At 40.8% G+C, this 25,290-nt stretch overlaps 1 protein-coding gene across 4 annotated transcripts; it reads right to left on the bottom strand.

Moving 5' to 3' along the window:
• Positions 1-1,338: 1,338 nt before the first annotated feature.
• EMP2 (epithelial membrane protein 2) lies at positions 1,339-25,290 on the bottom strand. Of its 4 annotated transcripts, XM_075515153.1 has the most exons (7): positions 24,584-25,290; positions 17,698-17,768; positions 16,487-16,567; positions 8,560-8,671; positions 6,259-6,352; positions 4,736-4,882; positions 1,339-4,147 (listed from the first exon to the last, which is right to left on the bottom strand). In XM_075515153.1, the coding sequence occupies exons 4-7, from the start codon at positions 8,635-8,637 to the stop codon at positions 3,963-3,965; spliced, it is 504 nt and encodes a 167-aa protein (XP_075371268.1). In that variant the 5' UTR covers positions 8,638-8,671; positions 16,487-16,567; positions 17,698-17,768; positions 24,584-25,290; the 3' UTR covers positions 1,339-3,962. The 4 variants fall into 4 exon arrangements, with proteins under 4 accessions (XP_075371268.1, XP_075371267.1, XP_075371269.1 ...); XM_075515152.1 differs by lacking the exon at positions 16,487-16,567 and having other exon boundaries at positions 24,584-25,289; XM_075515154.1 differs by lacking the exons at positions 16,487-16,567; positions 17,698-17,768; positions 24,584-25,290 and adding an exon at positions 9,287-9,378.

The raw sequence follows: 25,290 nt of genomic DNA, 5'->3' as shown, positions 1-25,290 counted from the left end.
CTACTTTGACATTCAATGAGAAGATATATGTGGATGTTACAGACCATTTTGTGATATACAATCTCCAACTCCTTAAAAAACTCTTTAGAAGATCCAGACTACCTTAACAAGTGGTCTACTATTACTCCACTATTAAGTACTATATTGTTACTTTCAGTGCATTCCAAGTCAAAGCATCATTTGTACTGCAGACAGTATTAATTTCCTTATGTTTCCTACTTGTTACAGTCTGTTAGGAACTTTATTCCGTTAATTTTGTAAGCTTGTTTCTACAGCCTTGAAAATGAAGTCTTGTTTTTAAAATTAATTTACTTCCACATTTCACTTTCTGTCATCTTATTACTTCAGAGGGGATTATTGCACATATGAAAGAAACGAAAAATATAAAAAAATTTTCAGCTTCATTATTTTCTTTATTTCAGTGGCATTGATGAACCATGATTTTAGGGATCTTAGCTCTCTTTAGTGTTTGGAAAGGTAGTGGCTCATCTTACTCCTATTTTTAGAAATTATAAGAAGGATTCTTTTGGTTTGTCTGTTTAGCTAAATGGCATAAGCTTCCACAATGCTCAAGATAAGGCAACACTGCTGTAGTCCCTCCATTACTTTGAAGCCATTAAGAACCATGTAAAATGAATTGTTGATGTAGCTGGGGTAATAAAATAGTTAATGCCTAAGCAGCACAGTGCCTATCACCTACAATGCTTTTTTTTTTTTTAAAGATACCTCAATAGCAAAGTAGTGCAGATCTTCATTTTCTCTTGTCCCGGATGGAATACATCAAAAAAATACATATTTTTCTAAAAAAGTATATCAACATAAATGTTCTAGATTTGTTTTCCAAGACTGTTTCCTGTACTTCCTTTCAGATGCTTACTTGCCAGGTAAAAAAGCGTCAAAGTAGATTCACAGCTGCTAGTGAATATTTTAATAGGTTAGACTTTTCCCTTTTGTTCATTATGATTAGAAGGCAGAAGTTTTATGGGGCTTGGGAAATTGTTTCTGGGGAGCTGGGGGGTTCATTTTGGATCAATCTGTACAAACCCATCTGTATCTTTATCATCTCAGTGCAAACCTGAAGCTTGGACTGGAGCAGATATAGAAAGCACTGGCCTGTTTCTAACATTATTTTCTCACATGGTCAGGGCAGCACTCAACCTAATCTTAAATACACAGCTGTTTCTGCAAATGATGAAAAAAACCCTTACAAGTAAACCACTTATCAGAGCATCTGTGGATCTTGCATTACTCAGTAGCTATTCTTTTGACACCATACACTTAAATGTTCAATACACTCACATTTTCTCTTCTTACCCTGGAAGGTCTTCAACAAAGGACAAAAATAACCAGCTTGTGGTTCTAGTACAGGCAGGAAGAATTTAATTTTACCTGTTCACACAAATACTCAACTATTTCTTATCCAACATTGTGTAAATATATCCCAAGCTTAAAGACAAGGTCAGATTGCTGAATGTATCGAGCTTGCTATTACAGTACAAGAATTTGTTTTAACTTTATTTTCAGGTACAGTTTCAGAATATATAGAGCATAGAAAATGGTATATTTTAAAGGCATATCAAGTAGAAAGAATATCCTAAAATATGTTTGTCCTGTTAAAACTCTAGTTCAAACTGTTTTGGCATTTGTTTTCTTGGTATGCAGAACATTCCCATCTGTTCTGTTTTATGTGGCATCATGTGTATGCTGCTGTTTGTACACTGTGGTGTGCATGCTTTTCACTTTTAATTAAAGGGACAGATCTTTTACTGTGGAATTAAGCTGTGTGTTCATGTATATATACATCTTTATTTTAAATATTTGCTCTATAAATGACCTGAGCATTATCAAGGCAAGAAACTGAAGAAGCATCTCTTCAAGTCAGTGGCATAACAGCTTAACTTACAATTTTACAGGACTGTCTTCTAGATATAAGATAGTTTTAATCCATATTTGCTTAAGAATTTCCCTTACTATTTCATGTTTGAATAAAACTAGCAAAATGCCTAGCTAATAGTCTATCTGCTTTCAACCTTAAACCTGCATCTGCTTATTTAAGACAAATTTTGCTTGCTAGCAAAATTCAGGTTTTGAATCTGAAATGTATTCAGCAAATGGTAGAAACACTTCTCTAAAAAGTAGGGTTGGAAAGGAGGAAAAAATAGGAAAAATAATTCTTGAAATTCGGAGCACTCCCACTAAGAGAAAAAAAAACCCAAACTGACAAAATACTAGCATCATGTTAGACTGGTGAGAATGCATTTTGCTCAGACTGATTTGGGTTTTTTACTATTATTATTACTTTCAATGTGTTGTCCTGCTTACTCATCTAATTTCTTAAGAGTCTTGTTGGGCTTTCTTTGCTCCTGAAAGACAAGTAGTACATGCCAAAGCATTTTAGGATGTTCAAGGAATGGAGATGGAACTATATGACCTATTACTCATGTTGGAGACAGTTCCTATACTGTTATGCACCTGAACTTTTACTCTGTGAGGAATCAAGGGTGAATTATCTGACCATCAGCTGATGTATAACGCAGTTAAGTATCGACTTTAGTAGAGCTACACTAGTTTATAATAACAAATTTGTTCTACATTAAGTGCAAAACCTCGTTCAAAACCTATTTACTTTTTTATTGCCTGTGTATTGGGCCAGCTGTAGTGAATACACTGAAATAAATACATGGTTAGTGCTTTTACAAAGTCAAATCTATATTTAAGCATCAAAGCTGTGACTAACCAGAAAAAGCCACTTCATTCATTCTCCACGCTCATCTCCCAACTCCAAAATCACCATCAGCCAAAGCCAGTATTACACTGCTAAGCAGTTAAGCCTAGTATTACAGTACAGATTTATCTCACAAAATTATTGAAAAATAAAAATCACCAAGTCATTTTATCTTGAAAAACTATCCTGGAATTCATAAGCATAGTAACTGCACTCTGATTTATTTAGTAGGAGTGTCTAGTTCAAGTAAAATCCACAAAGGAATTTAGAATGAATATTTTAAGGGAAAATTTCCTAATGGGCAGACTCGGGGAATGCTTTTGTAAATGACATATTAGCCATGAAATCACTATATCATAAAAGCCCGGTGTAATAAACATGTTCAGTTTGGCTGTAAAAACCTAAATTTGGCATTGCTTGATCACTAATTTGCTTAGAAATTTGCAGATGTAGGCAAGGTAATACTTTTTTTTTTTCCTTTTCTTCCTTCCAGAAAGACTATGCACAATGCAAAAATAAAGGGATATAGAACTTGAATGGGGTATTCCTTACTGCTCAGACTATTCCGGTCCCAAGTTGTGCAGTGAATTTGCTGGTAAATTCTCCCGCCAAAGGCTCTCTATGCTTAAATTAAATGTGAAAGAGAATCAAGAGAATCATTTGCTGGAGTACAAAAAGGAGTTGTTTACTTCTGCAAAGCAAGTGGTTTTAATAAAAGCTTGATGACACTTACTGCACATGATAAATAGCAGAACACTAGTCCTCTGCCAGAACAGACGCACTGAGTGCAGCTTTGGCCTTTTATAACTGTTCGCTTTTTCACTGTGATCTGGGCCTCATTTTTTACTCCCCCTATATTTATCCCATCCCAAAGGGATACCTCTGGTCCAGGAATATAGTTAGCATACTGCTTACAAATTAATTGGCATGGGCTTCATTTGTAATCTACTAGAGGCCAGGAACAAACTGTTAATGTCTAGTAAAGGGAAAACCATTTATGATGATGAAATATGTAAAAGAAGCAACTTGGCTCTGTCGTGCTCAGGCCCCTGACTTGTAGGTGCCAGGCATTCCATTAAACCTGCCTTTTTTTTTTAATTCTGTTTCATATCAAGAACACAGTACATTTTTAGAGAAACAATACCTTTACTACAAAACCATGTAAATGATTATATACAAAATGGTTACTGGAATTTGGTTTTGTACTGTAGTGACAGAAATAACTAGCTGCTGACATTTATTTACGCTTCCTTAATACTAGGTACATAACACCACTGATCAGAGTAAAGGCAAATGCAATCCAGGCTAAGACGAAGGAATAGCCATATTGGCCTTCAGAAACGTCAATGCTATAGTCATTGCTCTTGTGTAGTTCTTCATGCCTATCTGTATAAATGGAAGCTGCAATCATAACACACAGACCTGGAGGAGGAAGAAAATAGTAAAGTTTAGCATCTTAAAATGTTATCGATATGCATAACAACTATTCATTGTCTCTCTTCTGTCAGCTGCTTCCACCAATGTTCTTTTTTTGAAGAAGACACTCATTTGCCGTCCTCAAACTAAACCGGGAGCATTTCAGGACATGTTTTCAGTTTCTTTGGCATGGATTAAATTTGAAGTGCTGTTGTGTATTTATGTCATTTGCAATGAACACAAAATGATTCTAAACATCTGGATAGTTTTAAAGACTAACAAAAAATTAAGGAAGCACCTGCCTGTAACAATTACAGAGTTATTTAATTTGTTCAATCAGTTCAGAATCTCAGATTCTTTCCCTTCACAGTTTAAATTACTTTATTCTGAGCAGTGATGTCATCCATGTTTTAACTGCCTAAATAGTAAAGAATGGAGCAGTTCACTGTTCAAACAAATACGAGGGATAAGCTATGACCCCAAAGGCCCTACAAATTTCTCATGCAGCTCATTCTTTTTGAAACCTTTTTGCCCTTCCCCTTCCTACTTTCGTGTAAACATCATTAAAGCCGCAAGTGTTGAAAAATCACTCACATGACAGGAGCTGGATAATAGAGGTTAACACAAATCTTTCTCCTTGCTTTAGACGGAAGAGTTGAAGAATGAAAACCAGAAATGCCACACAACAGAAAATAGTAGATAGGATCATGGTGGCCTGAACAGCCTGAATTGATTGATATTCTGCAAAAACAAAAGCAGCCTTGATTACAAATACAGTTTCTCTCTTTGCCTACTCCTGCAATGAGTAGGGGGCAGAGCTATGTTCTCTAAGCAGGAGTTCAGCAGATACAGCAAACCAGTTCTGCATGCCTTGCCTACGGTGGTTCTTCTCTGCTTCCTTGGTATTAATACAGCCAGTGGTTTAAGGACTTTTAAAAGCTCTTCATAAAACTGAATAAAAATACTGAAGAGACTGTTTCTCCCACACCACATCCTTTGCTACCATCTATGTACTAAAAGCACAGTGAAACTGCCAGGTGTCCCAAATGGCTTACAAGTGCAGACCCGAGGGTCTGACCAGACCTGGAGACAGCTCTATCCAGTAAGATGTAACCAGACAGGATATCCACGCTCAGCACAAAAGATTCCTTTGACTAAGCTTTCTCATCCTGTCAATTACTTGCCTATAACTAGGAGCTAAAGTTACCAATACATTTGTAACTACATGTAGCTGCTTTGTGTAACTTTGCTGCAATAATATGGCCAAGTTAAGCTACATAGATAACCTCCTTACAGCACTTCTCCACTAGCATAGCTCCACTGCAGTTAGTAGGTCTGTGAACAGCAGACATACCTGAGCTACTCATAATCTAGCTAGTGTGGGTACCTAATTTCAATGAATGCATAGTAAGACAGACATCAAATGCAAATTCATTACATTCGTGTTAGCTTAGATATGCCTGTGTGTAATGGGTCATCTCACTGCAGCACAGATAGGCTCTAAACCAACTTGATACTTGGAAAGCAAAGTTACTTTATGGATACAAATAATCTACCTCTTTAATATACACAAAGATTGAAAGTATAGAAATAAAGTAAATGTAACATTTGAGAATGTTTTTATTTTTTGTAAAGCAGGATGTTGGGCTGTGCTGTCTATTAAGTCCTCTTTGTTAAAACTTCAGCTTGTGTTCTGACTTTCTTCCACTTTTTCCCCCATCCCTGTATGCAGTCAGTATTTTTAGGTTCTTCTTTGGAAGTTAAAGTTTAATTCTGAGGCAATTTCTACCACTTCAGCCACACTTTCAGATGACTTCACTGTTTTTACCTGATCTAATTTTTTAACAACTCTTTAGCACTCGTTCTTAGTTGTGTTTACTCTCTTGCACTGGGCTTTCAAGTGCACCTGACAGTTCCCTCTGTTTTCCTCTTACAGAAACTGTTGAAACAGTTTGCTTTTCTAAACTGAAAAGCCAGTATTAAAGTTTTTAGAAGACCTAAGCAGTTAGAGCATGCAGCTTTTTGAACAAATATATTATTGCCCCTGCAAATTTCATAGCAATTTCACCAGATCTCCTGCTAAAGGAACTGAGACGTAGGCATGGAGAGACACTCACCTCTGAACTGATCAGTAATAGCCATACAGGTGCTAATATTCGTGGCACACATTCTCCAGACATCTGTAGAAAAATTATCTCCTACCCACCAGGCCTGCAAAATAAAAGTAAAGGGCTCTTACCAGAAAAAAAACCCCACAAACCCACAAAACTCCTTCGCTGTCCAAGTGCCTCCTGATCAGATGCATCAGCTGGAAAAAAATTCTGTTCAGTTTTGATAATTAATTGTTCAAACTAAATTTGAGATCTAATGGCATTTTGGAATAAACGGTATATCATTATTCACATGTCATTTTCATTTTAGACCTGTGTAAAGTAGAAAAGGGAAGAGATGGCAACCTTAAACTTCCCAAAGCACAAGGGATTTTCCACTGTTCGGGCAGAAATTTTGGATAGTCAGTGATTGCTCACTCCTTAAGACACCTAGACAAGATCTGCTTTATTCACCCAGACCCTGTTTAGGATGCACAACTCTTCAAAGGCACAGCATTTTTTAATTCGCAGGAAATAGCAGGGTATATATCTATGAAATAGAAGACCTTTATAAATTTTCTGGTTCCCAACATTGAATTTAATTAATCTCAACTTAATGTAGCTGTGCTGTCAATGTGCAAATGCAGTATGTACACTATGGCACCTGACTGGAAGTGGCTAGCAACAAATTTAAGATCCTCCTGTGGTATTTCTGTTTTGATATTTTAACATTTAATGCAAAATAGTACTACAGTGACTGAACAGATTTTTACGGTAGCCTGGGAAATGCTGCAAGTACCCCACACAAGTGGCATTTCCTCAGGAAACCCGTTCCCATTCCGATAGCTACCCAGGCCTTTGTTTTGACTAGAGTTGGAAAAATACGACTTTTAAATATGACTCCTGGTAGCATCTGCTGCTCAAATAGACCTTCCAGAAACCTCACAGCTTACTGTGCAGCTTTGCAAACAATACTGCAATAAAAACTATAATATATTATGATAGTAGGCATATGTGTAATAGTAACACTGTGTGTTAAGAAAAAGCTTTACTTTCTCAGGATGCCATTCATTTGGATTTTGCTGTCCAAGTTCAATATATTATTTTTCAGCTCTGAGCACTATATAATCCTTTCAGAGTTATTTTCATTACTAGAAAAAGCCTCTGAAGATGATAAAATTTAATAGAAGGTGGTTACACAGTTTAAGTTCGTAATTGTTTAAAAGTTGCTAAAGACACAAAGCAGAGGGCATGGGGTTTTATTTCTATAATAATTTGATTTGTATGTAGCAGGTCTGAACTAAGAATAAGTTGCTTTGTCCACTGTCCTAGCTTTCTAAATATTCAAAGGAGCAGGGTAAGACAACCTGCTTTAGTGCTCAATTAATGACCTCCTTCCATGGAACAAATCAACCAGCTAACTGAAAGATAACATCTGATCTTGTACAATTTTTGCAATAAAAAGTTGTGGGCAACACATCATTTCACTTGGAGCATAGTCTTGGAAAAGACTATGGGATTCAAACCAGCTTCACTGAGTACAGTAAAGTATTTTCAGCAGACAATTTTTTTAATCCTAAAAGCCTGTACATACACTGAACCTATTAGAGAAAGAAAGACTCCAGTGCACAGTTAAGAGTAACAATCAAGATAGTGGGCTGTTCCGGAAAGAGGAACATTCAATTAAGAGCTACATGCAAATACTGGAAGGTAAATTCTTTCTGGTCAAAAAAATAAAAAGGAAATTTGAAAAGAATGCAACATAAATTATTCTAAAACTTTGTGCTGAAACTGCTTAACTGAATGGAAACGGATAAATTCACGGTGTCTCTCGTCATTTAATGGGCATCTTGGACAACCACTTCTGAGGCAAAGCATACCTTGACTGAAATTAGCTCCATGCATTAATCATGAGCTATGTGGCTTCATGTACTTGACACTAAAGGACAATAGATTTTTCACCCCCCTTTTCCTCATATCTAGCTGAACCAAGTCCCATAGCTCCACCCTGCAAGCATGGTAGTATTTGTAAATATACTCCCTGGCCAAGTATCTCACAGGGGAGAAGATTAGCTGCATAACGTGGGCTTATAACATAATGCCATACAAATGTATGGCATGTACTTGTACTGTCTTACCCAGGTATACCAGCAGCACGTGTATTCAAGGCACTTTTGTTACAAAAAGGTATAAGCAAACCAGTGTGCTGAACAAAGTTACGTGTTTTCAATAAGTAAGTTGAAGACAACTAGAGAAGAATAACCTCATTTTTATGAAGCAAAGAAACACCTGTGTGTTTGAGAGAAAAAGAGAAGAAATGACACTTACATTGTCGATAGTTGAGATGAACAGCAGTGCTGCTGAGGTTATGTGAAACACAATAATGAAAGCCAGAAGAATCAACATCTTTGATCTGTGGAGGGTTTAGTCTGAGATAAATCTGTTAAAAATAAGAGCATATACGATCAGTCTTTAAAAGCTGCTAACTGATCCACCTGTCACTACGCTATTTCACTGTGGCTGTGAGTAGTCAAGGTCAGCACGAGTGTAGTTCAGAGCAAGGGTGCTGTTAGAGTCAGGAACATCATACGCAGTTTGAGTCCACAGCACACGTTCTTTCTCCAGAGATAAAAGATTTCATGTAATCAGACTTCACATCAGCATAACAGCTTTCTGTTTGTTATATGTGATACGTAACTAGCATCACTGGTGTTAAAATGAATCACAACTTGAAATGAAGCCAAGAGGTGCATTTTGCAACCTGCCAGTGGGATGGCTGCAGTGGGTAAACACACAGAGAAGTTTCTTTCTGTGTGCTTCTCCAGCAAGGATAGAAAACACAGAAAACACTCCTTCATGTTGACTTCTAGAGGAGTACTTTTCAAATTACAGCCTCATTTGCATCTGATGCTACCATTTCCACTGGCTTTGGTAAGGTCTTGTTTCAACTATGCTTTCAAAGTAGGAAGAAATGCAGATTTCAAAAGGATGCTTGTAGAACAAAATTAAGTGCATCAAGAACTACCTCCTAGATTTAGTAACAGCTATGTCGTACCTTAGGTTTCATGTAGGCTGTCCTTTGTTCATGTAGTTACAAGTTTTATCCATTGACGAATGACTTAAGGCTACCATTTTCTCCAATATATTGCTCTGACTGGTAGGGTTGAATAAACCCATTAGTCATGTAATAATCCAGTTAGTTATGTTATGTTCGGTCCCTTAATACCCTCTGTAGTCTACCTATTCTCTTCATACCTTATCTAACCCATTTATTACCATTTCACATCTCAAATGAAAAAAAATATTCTTATGTACAAAGGAACCACAAACTTTATCTGAACTGGAATCCCCAGGAAATCTGTGGGCACATAACAAATAGGTTAGGAAAAACTACTGTTACTAATACATAGAAATGTACAATTGCTTGGTATATCTTGCCAATTAATATATGCTATATTCTGTAAGGAATCTGCAGTCTTGCAGATATTTTCTTTGCATTTAATGTGCACCATTCTGTAGCATTATCTGCATGCTATCACCCATCAGTACATGAACACATGTTTCTCCACTTTCTTTGCTTTGGACACATCCTCTTATGTCAAATGATCCCACTCACACAACACAGCAAATATCCAGAAAAAAAGGCAGTTATTATTTTTTTTAAGACTTCCATGATTTTTTTCATGTGTAACCCTCTCTCCCCTACTGCCATTTACTAGAATCACGAACCACATGGAGAATAAGCAAATAAAAGGACTACTTTGACAGCATTTTTAAAGCAGCTCCACTGGCATTCTCATCAGGCCAAAATACAACTACTCTGCAAAGCTTAAACAAAAAGATACCAGACAGCATATGAATACATTGAATAGAGACTAGAAGTTCCAGACTAATCCTTTACATCTACACCGCAGTATAGCATTTCACTGCAGTACAACGTTGTAACAAGCGCAAAGCCAAACAGTATTAAAGTGCTTTTGAGAAAATGAAAATTGGTCAGATAACCTTATATCCATACCTAATTGGAATGACTGTATGGGAAAGCTAAGTCAAATCCTAAAATAAGGAAAGCAGCTACTCTAGTTTTTATTCCTTCCCTTTTTTTCACTGTTAAACTTTGCCTTCTCAGCCACAACAAAGAACAGAAGTGGTAATTTCCTCCAAAGAGCCGATTCTGCTGTATGACTCAAGATCCTCTGAATCTAGTTCTGCTTCTAGAAATGTCATTCATGGCTCGCTATCGAGCCCTTCTTGAATGAAAGGAAGGAAGAAGGAAAAGAAGATATTTTGTGGTTTTGTGTAATGCCACATCAAAATATTTTCATTGTGAAATGTACTAGTCTACACACAGCACTCTCTTGTCTTGTGGTTGGGTTTTTTTCTGAGTTTCATTTGTTGCACAGATGGTATCTAAGCAGACAATAATGCCAACAGTCATCTGCCATATAAGGAGAGAGAATCAAATTGTACTCAGTATTATTTTAAGAATAACAATACAATTTAATCTTATTACATGAAGCATCATAAAGTAAGAGAGACAAAAAAATGTAACCTAATTAAAACCAATCTTGCAAAATCGAGACTTAGCACAGAAAAATCCACTTAATCTTCAATCAAGTGAATGTTTTTGTTTTACTGCGTTCAGCCATAAACAGAAGTGTTTCAAACAGGATGGATAAACATGTATGGGTGATGAGGAGAAGGCATTTTATGTTTTACCCAAATAAAGCCAAGATTAAATGAAAGAGCTTTTTGTTTTGTCTTTACAAAAAAATAAAAGACAGTAACAATAATTTGATGTTTCTGTCCTGAAGAACCTTCATAACAGCCATTTTTAGATACTTCCTCCTGACTTGCTGGCAACGGCTCCTTTCATGAGCTGCTACAACTTCTGTGCACACGGTGCTACAACAACTATACACAGACACAGGAATTAAATACGCTGGGGGAAAGGAAGGAGACAGACCAATTCCAAGTAATTAATACCAGGAAAAGACAAGAAGAACTTGTTACCCAATCTGTCATGCCTGAGCAGGGATCCCAGAAGTGCACAGAAAGATCTGTGGACTTCAATCACTCCTAGCAACATCCTCTTCCTGTGGAGACCAAGGAGTGTCTCTGGTTCATCACAGCCTGCGCAAGGAGCAATGAGGGGAGGAGGGTCTTCCAGCTAAACTCTATGTAATCTGTATGCAGGAAGCAAAGAACAGCTTCCTTCTTCTAAGATGCAGCCAGCAACGACACAGAAGCTCCTACAGTATCTGCATCCCTCTCAAGGCAGAAATTCTGGACTTCATCTCTCAGGGGGGACTATTAGCAACCAGTCCTCCTCCACTCCAGACAATGCTGGAATTTAAAAGTTTATTTTGGAGACTCAAGATCCTTCCACTCCCTCAGCAAGAAGCCCTTCCTTCCCCGATCCTCTGAGGACAGTCTGCCTGGGTACCTCTCCTAGCGGCAGGCAGCTCCTTTTCTCTCTCTATGAGCAAGGGATGGACACAGTTATGTTCTCACATGCAGAATTTCTGAGAACACTGTTTGCATTAACATTCAGAATTCTTACTTTAATAATTTATTACTAACCGAACACTTTGGTAACATCCTATTCTGCATACTAGCTGTAGTCTTCTGTTTCTTATTCAACATTAACTGTTTCTCAAGGGCTCTCTTCAGGTTCACAATTGTTCCCAGTTCTTTTAGCAGCAGCTGAAAGTCCTGCCAAAGCTTGCCAAACCAACAGCATGCCACCTGGCAGCAGCTTTTGCCTTGCTCTTCCAAAATGGAGGGTACTTGCAAGAACAAATAAGCTAGCGCTACTGTTTAACCTGGCTGAACTAATTCTGCTCAACAGAACAATCAGCAGTTTGGGTTAGATTAAAATCCCATCATCTCTTACATTTAATGTATGCAGCCACAAGAAAATACTGCTTAAAAGGGGTTGTTACTAAGAACAGAAAATGCATTTTTAAATCACATAAATTTGGGACTCTAGTACTTTGTACTATTGCACTGAACAAGAATCTGCAAACAACTAGATTAAGAAGATGCATAGAAACGATCAGACTCTTCAAGTAAAAATTTGGTATCAAGGTGTGATCTGATAGGGGATTCTGTAGTAATTTTTTCCATTGCTGTTTTGCAGCTTTGGAAGCACTGCCCTATTATCAGTGCTAATACATGCTGCTATGAAAAGGTTTCTTGCTCTTACAGAAGTCTTCCTCTTAAATGAACTATTGCTCAACTCTTCTGTTTTAGTCTCTTGATTATAGGTAAGAATATTTGTATTGATAAAAAAAAGCTTCCTGGGCAGAGTAATTTTTTTTACTTTCTATCATTTGAACTAATATGCACCATGCTCTCAAGTCAAGGTGGTAATGATTTTTAAGTACACTGCCTTTAGGCATGGACGAAGACTGGGATGATGCAGCACATACTGTTCATCATTCCCCAGAATGGTTTGAATTCTTTTAATAGTTTTTACACACACACACACACACACAAAAGAAAAGCTTTTTGGACACACTATAGTTGTCTTTAATAGAGATGATGGAGCCACTCTTCTCAGAAGTACATGATGAAAAGACTAGAGGCAACAGTCAGAAGTTACAATAAGGAATATTCCAATTGTGACAAATGTATTAATTATATTCAACGAGCATGATTAAGCACTGGAGCAGGGCCCAAGAGGCTGTGGAATCTCCATTCCTGGGCATCTTCATAACCTAACTGAAGCAAGGCCCAGAGCATCCTGAACTAACTCCCTGCTTGGAGCAGGAGTCTGGACTGGAGACCTCCAGAGGCCCCTTCCAGCTCTGCTCTCCTGTCAATCTCTAGCTATTTCAGGAACCTCCCTGTACTAATCTCCAGCACAGCTCTGACAAAAGAGAACATAAAATTTGACTTAGCTCATCACTTGACATTAAAAACAGGTTTCGGGGTTATAGTAAGAATGACATTGGATGTCAACATGAATTCTTCAACTGCAAGCCTCACCATTTAATACCACTTTACAAAGTATGTTTTAAGGCAGAAATGTACAGGTACAGCTGAGTTAGAAGTGCAGACTGCCACTGAATCCAGAAAGAGTAAGTTATGAGAATCCTACTGAACACATCCAGATTTGCTGTGGTAATAGGGTTTCCCACAAATACTTTTAAGTTGCAGGACACTTACACAAAACACATTGAAAACAGAAGACCAGTTATATTAACAACAAAGATTTTTTCAATCAGTGCAGAAGAACTGTTTCTGGGTAATACTCCAGTGCTACCTTATTTTGCACAGGGAGGATAAATGCAGCAGTCACACTTATCTTTAATCTTTTCAGTAATACAGACTATTGGAAGCAGTAATTTGCACTTTCGTTATGAGAGCCTGATGTGCTTTACAAGAGGTGGCTAAGAAGGGCCTCTGCTATAATCTTCTAGACATGCGGAGGCAAGTACCTTTTTTACAAGATAAAACAGTACGACAATCACAGAACTGCACAGTAAAAAAAAGTATCCAGTCCAGAGTTCCCATCATTTCTGTACTGTAGTAAGCAAACACTTACAAAACTGGATTGCCTCCCTATGTCAAACTCCACACCCCCCTGCAAAAAAAGCCTCAGTTTATCCTTAAGATAAAGTTTATCTTTAACATCCAGCAGTACAAAGAAACATGCCTGTTTGAATTTTTTCTGCTGTTTAGTACAGCAAACAAGCAAAAAGGAAAACTGTCTTTGACAGTTGTTAGCAGAAGGTTTATCACTACTTTCCAGTCCAGATGTCATGTCCGCAATCCATACTTTCCTTTCTTCCCATGCGGTTAAATTCTGCTGCCAGGCTATTTCTCGTGTTTGTGCATATTTGATTTTTGCAACCAGAGGAACATGTACATAGTACAGTATGTTTATCCTGTGCTCATTTGCATTGAGAAGGATAAAGCTTATCCTGCAACATTGTCTGCTGCCCTCACTTCCTAAGATCAAGTCAGTTTTTTGGATCATCTTCATCTGAGTCCATGTATGAAGAAAATCTTAACACAGACAATCCTGGTTTATACTCCTAGAAACACAGTGAAAACATCGCAGATCAGCTCCTGCTCTGTACAGACCAAGGCTGGAGGTGTGCAGACTGCTCATCACCCATATTTAGTGTGCTGAAGAGACACACCCAAAAGAAGGGGTAGAGGATCCTGCTAAACAAGTTACCATACCTGCAGCTTTCTGCACTGAGATTTTTCATTGCAACTAGAACAACAAGTCCTTGGTCCATCAATAAGCATCCAATTCAGCTGAACTTTCTTGAGGTCACTGGTGTAAAACTGAATCAAAGTAAGCCTTAATTATCAATTCTTCTGCCCCTCAGTGCTATAATTAAGTCTGCATATGTGAAGTTAGAAGAAACAGCTTGTATACTGGTGGCATGAGAAGTCTGTCATCTTGTGATGCATCATAAGATGTTTGGATTTACATGATAATCACTTTGTTCTGCTCAGCATTCTTGTGCCACATCTCATGGTGTCTCATGACAGAGAACTTAGGAGTTGTCTCATGTTTTGCCTGTACCATTGTCTCTAAACTTGCATAAAATTCCCTGGTTTATAAGGAACAGAGTGATACTGTTAACTTTTTTCTTTTTCTTTTTTTTTTTTTTTAACCAAATACAAAGGGTCCTGTTTCTCTTGTGTGATTCTCAGAACTGGAATCAAAAGTGAAGTTCAGACAGCAGAGTTTCTCCCAAACTAGCAAAAGCTTTGAGAATTTCAACAATCCTCTAATGCCTAAATATCAAACAACATAAAGGACAAGAAAATCAGGAAATTTAACACTAAGGGAATAATTATACCAGTTGAAACAACTCACTCCAAATTCATTATTCCTTCAGCCTGAGTTAATTTAACAATTGGGAACACCAACATTACAAGATAAAATTTACTGAGTGATATTCCTTAAAACAAGGCAGATAATGTCCAAACTCTTATACTTTCTACACTTTTCCCTTTCGGTGTTCTCCAAGCTGACTATTGCTCTGACCCTATTCATGTCTGTGGTATCTGTACGTTAATCCATCCTTTCAGTAATTTCTATTGGATCACCTGTCTGTCATTTTTTGTTGCTGCAGGGTTAACCTGGCCACATGCCCAAGCTGCAAGGCTGGCCTGACAGCAGTGCTCAGCGCAGCAGCCCATCCTCACTGTCCTCAGTGTTTCTGCGCACTCCTGTGTGTTGCTGTGCACATACCCCAGCTGTGACACATTTGGATCCTTTCCATCGGCTACAGAAGAATCCTTCTATCATGCAAGGAGAAGTCTGGAAAGGATAAGCACATCCTTGTACCGTTCTTTTTTATTTTTTTCCTGTGTCATCAATGCATATTGGAAAAGAAAAGAAAATACAACTAAAGCAATCTCGTTCCATTTTAGATGGTGACTTGGGAGCCTTACTTTAAGGAACCAGCCTTTAAACATTTCATAGGACAGGAGTGCTAATCTTGAAGCTAACATTGCATGTAGATTTATAAACAGCATGCAAAGGTTTTGCTGCCAGTAATCCCTGAAAAACATACTGATGGTTCTCCAGTGCACAAAGTGAGCTGCTACTGTTAGAGCTCACAGGCGTACAAACTACACAGAAAATGAGTTTTCTCTTTTATTAAAGTTGTATTTATAGGTGTAATTCAGTAATTAAAAATATAGGTCTACCAACAGATGTGGAAGTCCCTGTATTTGTGCTCACATATTCTCTGTTTTCAGGGAATCAAATATATTGTAGAACTGGACCCTAGCTGACCTATTCTTCATGTTCAGGTGTAGATTCAAATTCTGACCTGTTTTCATGCACAGGTATTACAGAGCTAACAGTCAATACAGAAACAGTATGTCCTCTTTCAACCAGTGATCTCTTTAGCCAGCTAGCAAACCTCCAAGAAGTGCTGGCTGGCTCTGACTAGACCTCTACAATATTGAATGGGAACCTGGGAGGGAAGTGCAAAATAAGAGTAACACTCTACGCAGCAGACAGGCTCCCACCCAATTTTTTCCTGGTATGAAGCTAAGCATGAAGAACAATGTACGCTCCTCAAGAAATAGAATTTCAGGCCCCTGCTTGACGCTGCACTTGGAATCAAGAGGGCTAAGTGTCCTGTCAGCCTAGATGGCACAGACACCATCAGCTCTTTTTGCTTACGAGCAATCAGTTCATTGAGAACACACTCAAGCCCATAGCTCTTTGTGCTACCTATTTTATGTGGAAGGAAGACAGCTTCTCACTTACGCTTCCAGCTGCTTTTCAAAGTCCCTCATCACAAAGCAAGGAAATCGAAGGAAATGAAACAATGTTCCCTGCACACAATCACTGTATGTAGGCAAAAAAAAATCAATACAGCAAAAATTAATTCACAGTATTTTCTAGAGCTCTATGTGAATTACAACGTTTGCTTTTTTAACTCAAAGGCAGAAAATGACAGTAGGGTCATTCTGCCAGATGTAGATTTGTTGGTGCCCTTGCAGCAGGCTGCATTAAGACCCAGCACCTCCAGCACAATTAAAGCAGTCGGCTTCTTGTATTTTGACAGTGAAATACAGGGGCTTGGAGACAAACCGGCAAGATATGGTACGACCTAGTTTTTATCCAGCTTCTTTCAGAAAATCTTGCCTTGCAACCAAAGCCCTGAGATCTGCTTTTTGTGTGCACCAAGATTAATATAAATGTGCACCTATAGCTCAATAAAGCCTTTTGTTATCATGGCAGTTGGGTGTTTGTCCATCCTATTGGTACTGCGTGGGACTGCCTGAACAATAGTAAACTTACAGTGAATAAGCTCATGTTCTTGGCCTACCTGTCACCTACATGTGAGGGAATACTGAAGCACCTTTTCAGCTCTTTCTGAATCTATTTCATAAACACTAAATCTTAGCTCCTCCTCAGAAACCCTACCTAGTTACCAAAAGTAGAACAGATCATGCTTACAGTTAGGCCTGGCAGATCTTCCCTGGACTTCCTCCGTTCCTTCTCACCCTGTCCTCCTCATTAGATCTATGCTATTAAGCCAGAACTCCAAAGTCTGGGAAATTATAACCCTGCTATCCCATACGTTTCCAAACAAAAACAAGAAAAAAATTGCAGCAAAACTGCAAAGTGCTAGCTTTGAGTACTGAGACCCAAAGAAGCTGATGTTTCTAATTTCTTAGGAATGTTTTTAATAAAGTTTTGACCTAAGGATGCCAGCATTGCTGCCACTTCTGTAACTCTGTCGGTCATTTATTTGCAAACAAGTTCGGACTGGGTTTAGACTTGCCCTGCCACTCCTTTCACTATGGCCCCACTGTGTGCACTGCAGAGGGAAGTCACTCTGCCATGAAGCCTTTGTGGGCAGACTGAGCAGAAGAAAACAGGCAGGACCTATGGGAAAACACAAACACAATGCCCTGTCGCAGGGTGGGGAAGTGGCGCTTACAGGGAAAATGAGCCTTGTGACGTCTTACCTGAAAATCCTAAAAAATAGCTTCAAGCTTAAAAGATTCAAGATAGATGTAGTCAAACACTCCAGCAAAACCTGTAAGAGAAATGTAACAACCACTATATGCTGAGAAGACAATTTAGCAGGTACAGAAGCCAGCTACCTACACCAACAGACCCTCGACTACAGGCATATTTGAATAACAGTCTTTAAGCCTTCATCTTTTCAAAACTGCTCTTTAGAGGTTTTTGTGCGTTCAGCAGAAAGACAATGTTTGTCCTCCTCTAGCAGCACAAACCAGCACCTTCCTCAGAAATAAATCTTTTATATAGTCTTCTTTTTCCCTAATGCACTTTTTCTTGTAACTGCACTTTTGCACTAAATAATCATAATCTCAGATTTAACCTGTTCTATGTCTGCTTCTAAATCCCAATGGAACCCACAGTGGTGTAAGGTAGGCTGCCTTATTACTAAATAACACCTGAAATGGTTACAATGGTTGCAATAACACATTACAATGGTTACATCTCTAATTCCCATCACAGTCGTTGCTTCTGCCCTGCACCTTCTGCTCATCCACCTTCAGTTTATGCTGAGAGTCACATGCCTTTGGAAAAATGCTAACAAAAACTGGGCTTTAGTGAAAGATACCCCATGGAAGCAATCTGTTCAAGAGATCAGTTCTCAAAGGGCACATATTGTTTGCGAAAACCCAGCAGTAATTTGAAAGAAGGAACTGCTTGGCTACTGTAGTTTCTGGTTTCTTACAAAACATAAATGTATTCTCTCAGCTTTCACAGAGAGAAACACAAAACACGTTACAAAATGTTTGTAACTTGAAGTATGTATGGGTAGAGCTTAATTGTATACTTAGAAATTGAAAAAAAGCACACATCATTTCAGGCGTTCAGTGCATCCTCTCTGTTCAGCCAGTTTGCTTTAAGTTGTGCACCGGATACCACTTCAGCATAAACAAAGTTGTGGTATACGTTAAAACCTTCTTAACAATCAAGCTGGTCTAAAAGTACTAAAAGATTGTTTTCCTAAGCTAAACAAGGCAAGAACTTCTCGTTCTGACTTGTTCATTTTCAAAGATGAAGACAGACTGGGGATATGCTTGCTTGCAGGTCAAGGCAAACACATGGAAGGAAAAAGAACTGTTTAACCTAAAGATGAAAATAAATGGCTATAAATCAGGTGTGAGCACATTTAGGATGGAAATTGTAACTCTTAGAGCTGTCAGGTTCTGGAACAACCTTGCAATCACCATAGCATGGGAAAAAAAGACCCGCCTCCACAAAAAGGGATGATGTGGTCCAGTGATTGTGCTAGCAGGGCAGTAGACCTGGTGACCCAAGAGGTCCCTCCAGTTCTGCACTCCTGTGAAGGCTATCCCAACAGTTTCTTTTGAGGTCTCCGTATGTTTTGCAGCATGCTTTTGCATGATACCCATGCCCTTGGCACTCTGCTGAATTCTCTCCTGTCTTTCAAAGACTTCAGGTTATGCTGGGAGCAATGCCAACTGTTGATCTGTACAGTGGAGTAATACAAGCGGTGATCATGGGACTGACGACATACAATCAGCTTTAAGGGAGGATTCACTTCTCAGGTGGGCGGTAAAGCTACAAAGAGTGAGCAAGGCCTGTCCCCCTTTTCTGAGGGTGACCTAAGGGCCACCGTTGCCTCCCAACACTCAAGAGCGGTGGTCAGGAACCACAGAGCCCTTTGCAGCCTGCTGGCACAGCCCTGCCTGTGGCTTGGAGAATCAGACGGCCGTTTCATGGAGCTGGGACAATGACATGGAGGTGTACCAACAAGCTATTCAAGCTATGAGAAGCCTCCTGGGAACCTGCTTCTGAAGCAAATAACTGAACTGAGGTGTGGCCTGGCCTCACCCCTGCTCAATCACTGTGCGGCCACATTTTGGTGTCAAGGTTGTCCCCGTTCAATACCTCGGCAGGGCAAGGAGGGACAGACCAAGTATGTTACTAGACCTTTTCATCAGGTTGACAGATTAAATTCATCCTCAGTCTGATCCAATGAAAAGCAGAAAAAAAAGCACACCTGCAGCATTAACTCCACACATTAATACAGTGCTGAGAGCAAATCTCAGACCCTGAGCTCTACTGACTACAGACTGCTGCTTATCCAGAGATTATTCCAGATACAACAGAACAGCTCGAGCGATTTATGTTGTTCCACCTAACTAACCAACAAACAAAGGCAGAAAAGGTCTGTCTTTCCAGATTGAAAGCAATGTGTTTAATTCAGTAGAAATGAAAGCTGATATTGTTTTAACTTTGGCAGATGCTCTATGGAAATTGCTAGCAATTAAATGTGTTACATTCACTGTTGTAAAATTTTCAAACTGCTTGTTTTGATTTGGCTTTGACTAGCTCTGTACTGAGAAATTTTGGTTTTAGTTATTTCAGAGTTTACACATCATCTATCAAGAGTGTGAAAATACATCTCTACTGACAGTACAACAGTTGGCTATAAAATAAAAAGAGCAAACTCTTCCACAACCACTACTATTTTGTTTCACAGCAATACTGTAGCATATGATTGGATTTAATGCTCGGCCTACCTTCAGAATGTCATTTTTACATTCTAATTTGTAATCGGTGCAATTAAAGTAAAACTTAAAGGCTGCCATGTGAACTTTAGAGTTCAGGTAGAAGGGTTTCTAACACTTGTTTCATTGCACAGTTGAGCACACTAGTTGCACTGCTCTTCTACCCTCTGGCTGCTCTATACAAACAGAGCCCAGTCACCTCCTGCTACTACCTGCGTCAACTTCGCTCTGCCCTACGGCTCCACCTCAACCAGGCTGGCTGCCCGTACAGTGCTTGGGTCACTGCAGAGCCACATCTCTTCGTACTAGCCACAGTGCCAGGTAAAGGCCCCGTCAAGCATGCTGGCACGTGATAAATGGGCAGGCTCAGCCAGCTCTCTTCAGCTCTACATTAGATTCTTCTCGCGGTCTCTAGACTTCCGTTTGTTTCTGCGTTTGAATTAAGCAGCTGGTTTGTTGCTTCCATGGTTGAGAACTGTCAGCCTTAGAGACCAGATGAGTCTGCAGACTGACTGCAGAGACCACCATCAGCATATGCATCTCAACACGGATATCTGGGGACTTTGGAAGGTCACAATCTGCCTGGAAGAAGGCCATAATTTTGATGTATTTCAGGACACTTAACACCTGCATTAAACACCTGAGGGATTGTTCATACTGCCCACCTTGGCTGTTTGCAGCCTGTGCAATTCCAAACACAGCGTAGTGTTTAAGAATTGGTGAAGCAAACCATAAATATATATCCTATAGCCATCTCTAAGGGGTGTTTGAGTCAGTCCACTTTCTGCCCCACCTACAGACTCCTGTGAACATCTCTACACAGCCAGAGGGTTGTATTTTAAGGTCACACCCAAATTATGAGGCTTCACCTGGCATGCACATACCATCATTAAACCTGCCCATGAAACTTCGTAGGCAAAATAAAAAGGCGTAATTACATTTTCCCCATTCAGTGAAGAAATAATAACTCCTTTGATGGATGAATTCAGGCCATCAGGCTTTCTCTTGAATCCCACCCAGCAAGATCTGTTTTCTAAAAATTAAGATGCTTATCTTCCTAACAAAGTCATGAGCATCACCTGGCATACTGAAATATATTTTACAAAATTATCTTCTCTCTAAAATAGTAAAGCTTTCAACAAAAATAGAGAAGACTGAGACCCCACCACAAAGATCACCAGTTTGCTTTGAGCATCCAAAAACCAAACAAACCCTAACAAACGTTGAACAGCTCCATGAATGGAATTCCTTAGTGCTGTGCTTATGTATCCCCTGCTTTCCCTCTGAGACCAATCTGATTTCAATAAAAGCTGTGCATTCCTTTCTACTTTCAAATTTGGCTGTGCTGAAGTATCACATGGATTTTCTATAAAGTGTTTGGTACACTTCAGAGTAAATCTCTTTCTTATTAGTTCCTGTAGAACACAGTGTCTCATTCTGCTGGGTCTTCTTCCAACAGGAACATGGCAGTAGGACCCAGAAAGTACATCTTCTGCCAGCTAGCAATATAAAAGATCTTGTCCCCAGAGACCTACTTATCTCTTTAATTAAATACATCCTTGTACTGATATATGTGGTGGTGTCACGTCTTACATGATGCTCAAGACACAAATAGAACTTGAAGTGTAAGTGGAAAACCAAAATATACACAAACCACTGAAAAGGGAAGAGTCTCCTTGTGCTGTCATCCATCTCATTTTTAAATGGACAGGACAACAGCATTATGAAAGGAGACAGACTACAACTAATACACTTAGCAAAAGTGGAAGGTCTTGCTCCTCTAAATATCCATATGGGACTCATCAGTACAACATTCTTCCAATCATTGTAGGAATGTCAAACCCAAGATGGGAACCAACCTTGAGACAAACAACACAACAAAACAAAAGCCCTGACAATGGAAGTAAGAGAAAGATACAAGGCAACTGTGAAGCAAGAGAGGGTAATAAATCAAGGGGTGAAGAGTGCATTAACTGAAAGCAGGTGTAAGATGAAGGTAGAGATGTTAATTTCTTTTAAGCAATGTTGGCCAGAAACAGTAACTACAGCATCTAAGAATTCAGACAGAACCCTTGTCTAAGAGAATGACGGTGCAGCAGCCTTCAGCCTTGACCTGCTCAGTCTGTTGAACAACTTCCTTTATTAACAAGGTTTTAAACTGTGTAAGCAAATAGAATACACTGTTTTTCCTCACTGGCAGATCCACAGCATAATCAACACTGTTTGGGTGCTTATGATAGAAGTCTTTTCAGAGACCACAAATAAAGAATACAACACCAGTAGTGTCTTGTCTACTGATAGTATGTTGTTTTTATTTTAAATGATATTAACAGACCATTTTCCTTCCCAAATGAGCATACTGACAAGAAACTGATCACCTCCTAAGAGTTTTCATGGTATTACTGCATTTCACCTTGAGTTAATGTTGATGGCTAGCAGCAGAATAATTCCTGGTTTCCTGGATGGGCAGATAGCTGACCTGGTAACATCCATGTCAGCCATGCAGCTGACATGATAAAATCTGTACACATCTTTATTCAGCATGGAGGATGACTCTTCCCCCAGGTATCCCAACAGTCTATTCTCCAACATTATTCTACAAGTTCACAAAGGGATGCAGAGGATAGCAAGAGTTCTTTCTTTCCATGTCTTTGAAGCAAAGGTCAAGTCCTTACATCTTACACTGAATAAACTCACATCAGCTTCTGGTGAACATGTTTTCCATATACCTTTGTTTCCACTCCCACTTCGATGTTACCAGCTGTGGTAAGTACCTATACCCCAGCTGCATTCCTTAGCATGGCATTTAATTTGTCACACACTCTTACTAAAAAGCAGCTGGACTCTCCAGTAAACTGCAATTCACGTTTCTCCCCTCATTGAAACTCATGCCCAGTACTTCCCCACCATTTGTGTGGGTTCCTGCCTATTCATCTCTGCAGCCAGCTGCCATGTCAGTCCTGGCAGTCCAGCCTCACAGGTCTTTTCCTGAACTACCCTACCCTGCCTGGACAGCAAAGCCTTCAAAATCAGCATCAGAGAGCAGGTCTGGATGGAAGAGTCATTACAGACTATTTTATTTGACAGGAAAAACACCTGCTCAGGCAGGCAAGAAGGCTTATTTTACATAGTTAACATACCGCACTGTATGTACGGAGTCTGAAAGTAAGTGAAGAGAAAGTGCTACTTTTTCTTTTTTGATGGAGATTAGCCAGCCATAGCTGTTTACTTCCAAAGTTCCTAAAGAAAACTCTAAGAAAATCTTGTGTGTATTTTACAGCTATTCTGTGGGTTTCTTCACAGCCCTGTATCAAGTCAGAAGATACTTCTAAGATGCTCAACTGCAATAATTACTGACCATTTACATATTATTCCCAAGTGTTGGGGGGAAAAAGACCTTCCTGCACCATGTGAACAAAGTATTTCTGCCAAGAAATTAACGGAAAGCCGAACTGCAGGTTTCTTGGTGGCAGCATTCTGTGAGTACAACCAAGCCCTGAGTATGTCTGCTGAGGAAAGAACAGCAGTACACTAGAGATGTCCAAACAAGGAGCTGACCTCTAAAATTCAATACTCAATATTACAAGCAACCCTTGTTACTGAAAGCTGCCTGTCTGGTATCTGGCACATAACCTCCCGGGTACAAGTTGGACATTACAGACAGAAAAAAAAACCCACCAGTGAGAAAGACAGAGTGGCTTATTAAAACTGTAGTTCGACTCAAGTGGAAAAACGTTTAACGCTGGCAAAAACTTCATAACCCGAAAATCTGCACTGAATTATATATAAGTGTATTTTCCTTCCACTAGGGGGGGGTCAGCTGCCAAAAACAATCAAACGTTATTGTAGTACGCGCAAACTGCACTTAGAGTACATCAAAAAAAAAAAAAAAAAGAACTATCCTGTGGAGACAGCGAACTTTCTGCTGGTTTGGCCCAGCCTTTGAGTCACTTGCCATGAGCCCAGTTTTCCCGCCCCGTCCCGCTCCCCGAAGCCGAGCGGACCGCCCGGGTCCCGCGGCCGGAGCGCCCCGGGGCGGCTGGGGCAGGGAGCGGCGCCGGGGCCGCGGCTCGCCCGGGGGCGGCGGCAGCACTCCCCGGCCGGCCTTAGGGCGAGCCCGCCAGCCCCGAGAGACGGCTCGGCACAGCGGCCGCCGGCGTGCCGAAATAAAATTTCGTCTGTAGCAAACAAACCCCTTGATTTTTATTTTTCCCTCTTTTTTTGCGGTTTCTTCCTCCCCTCGCTGGCAAAGCCACCCCCTTCCCGCCGCGGCGGCCCCGGCCCCGGCCCCCGCCCCGCTCACCCCCGCGCCCCCCGCCCGGCCGAGGCTACTCACGGGCGGAGCGGGCGCGGCGCGGGGCCGGCGGGCAGCACTCCGCGCGGGCTGCGACCGTCTGGCGGCGGCGGCGGCTGCCTCCCGCCCGCCCTCCTGCAGAAATGATGTCAGAAGCGAACTGGGTGTGGAAAGAAAACAATTTTCGAAAGCGCCCCTCAGCCGCCTGCGAAGGCAGAGGTGTGTGAGTGTGTGTGCGCGGGGAGGGAGGGACGGGGCGAGCACGGGAGAAACTTTTCCCCGCCCGTTTGCACTCCGCGGCGGGCGGGCATCCAGGCGCGCCGCCGCCCGGCCCTCCCCGGGGGCGCTCGGCCCTCCCCGGGGGCGCTCGGCTCGCCGGCCCCTGCGGCCGGGGCCGGTCCCGTGAGCGCTGCCCCGGCGGCGCCCCCGGGCCGCGGCGCCTGGGCAGGGCGGTCGGAGCCCCGGCCGCAGGGGATGCTACCAGGCGGGCGCTTGTCCCGCTCCCCGGGCGGCCCCCGCCGTCCGTCTCGGCGGCGTCGGCTGAGGCGGGCGCGGGCCGGACGCTGGCCCTGTCGGGAGCGACCGCTCCGTGCCCGGCAGCGGAGTGTGTGAGGTGGCGGCGGGGGCCCCTCCCGCCTCAGCACAGCCGTCCCGGGGAGCCGCGCACGGCGAGGGGCGGCGGTGCCCCGCCAGCCGCCTGCCGGCCTCCTGTCACCGAGGGCGAGGGAAGGGGCACGAAGGATGGTGCC

This window comes from Mycteria americana, chromosome 12, assembly GCF_035582795.1.
Source record: "Mycteria americana isolate JAX WOST 10 ecotype Jacksonville Zoo and Gardens chromosome 12, USCA_MyAme_1.0, whole genome shotgun sequence".
NCBI lineage: Eukaryota > Metazoa > Chordata > Aves > Ciconiiformes > Ciconiidae > Mycteria > Mycteria americana.
This window is presented reverse-complemented; position numbering and strand designations above follow the sequence as displayed.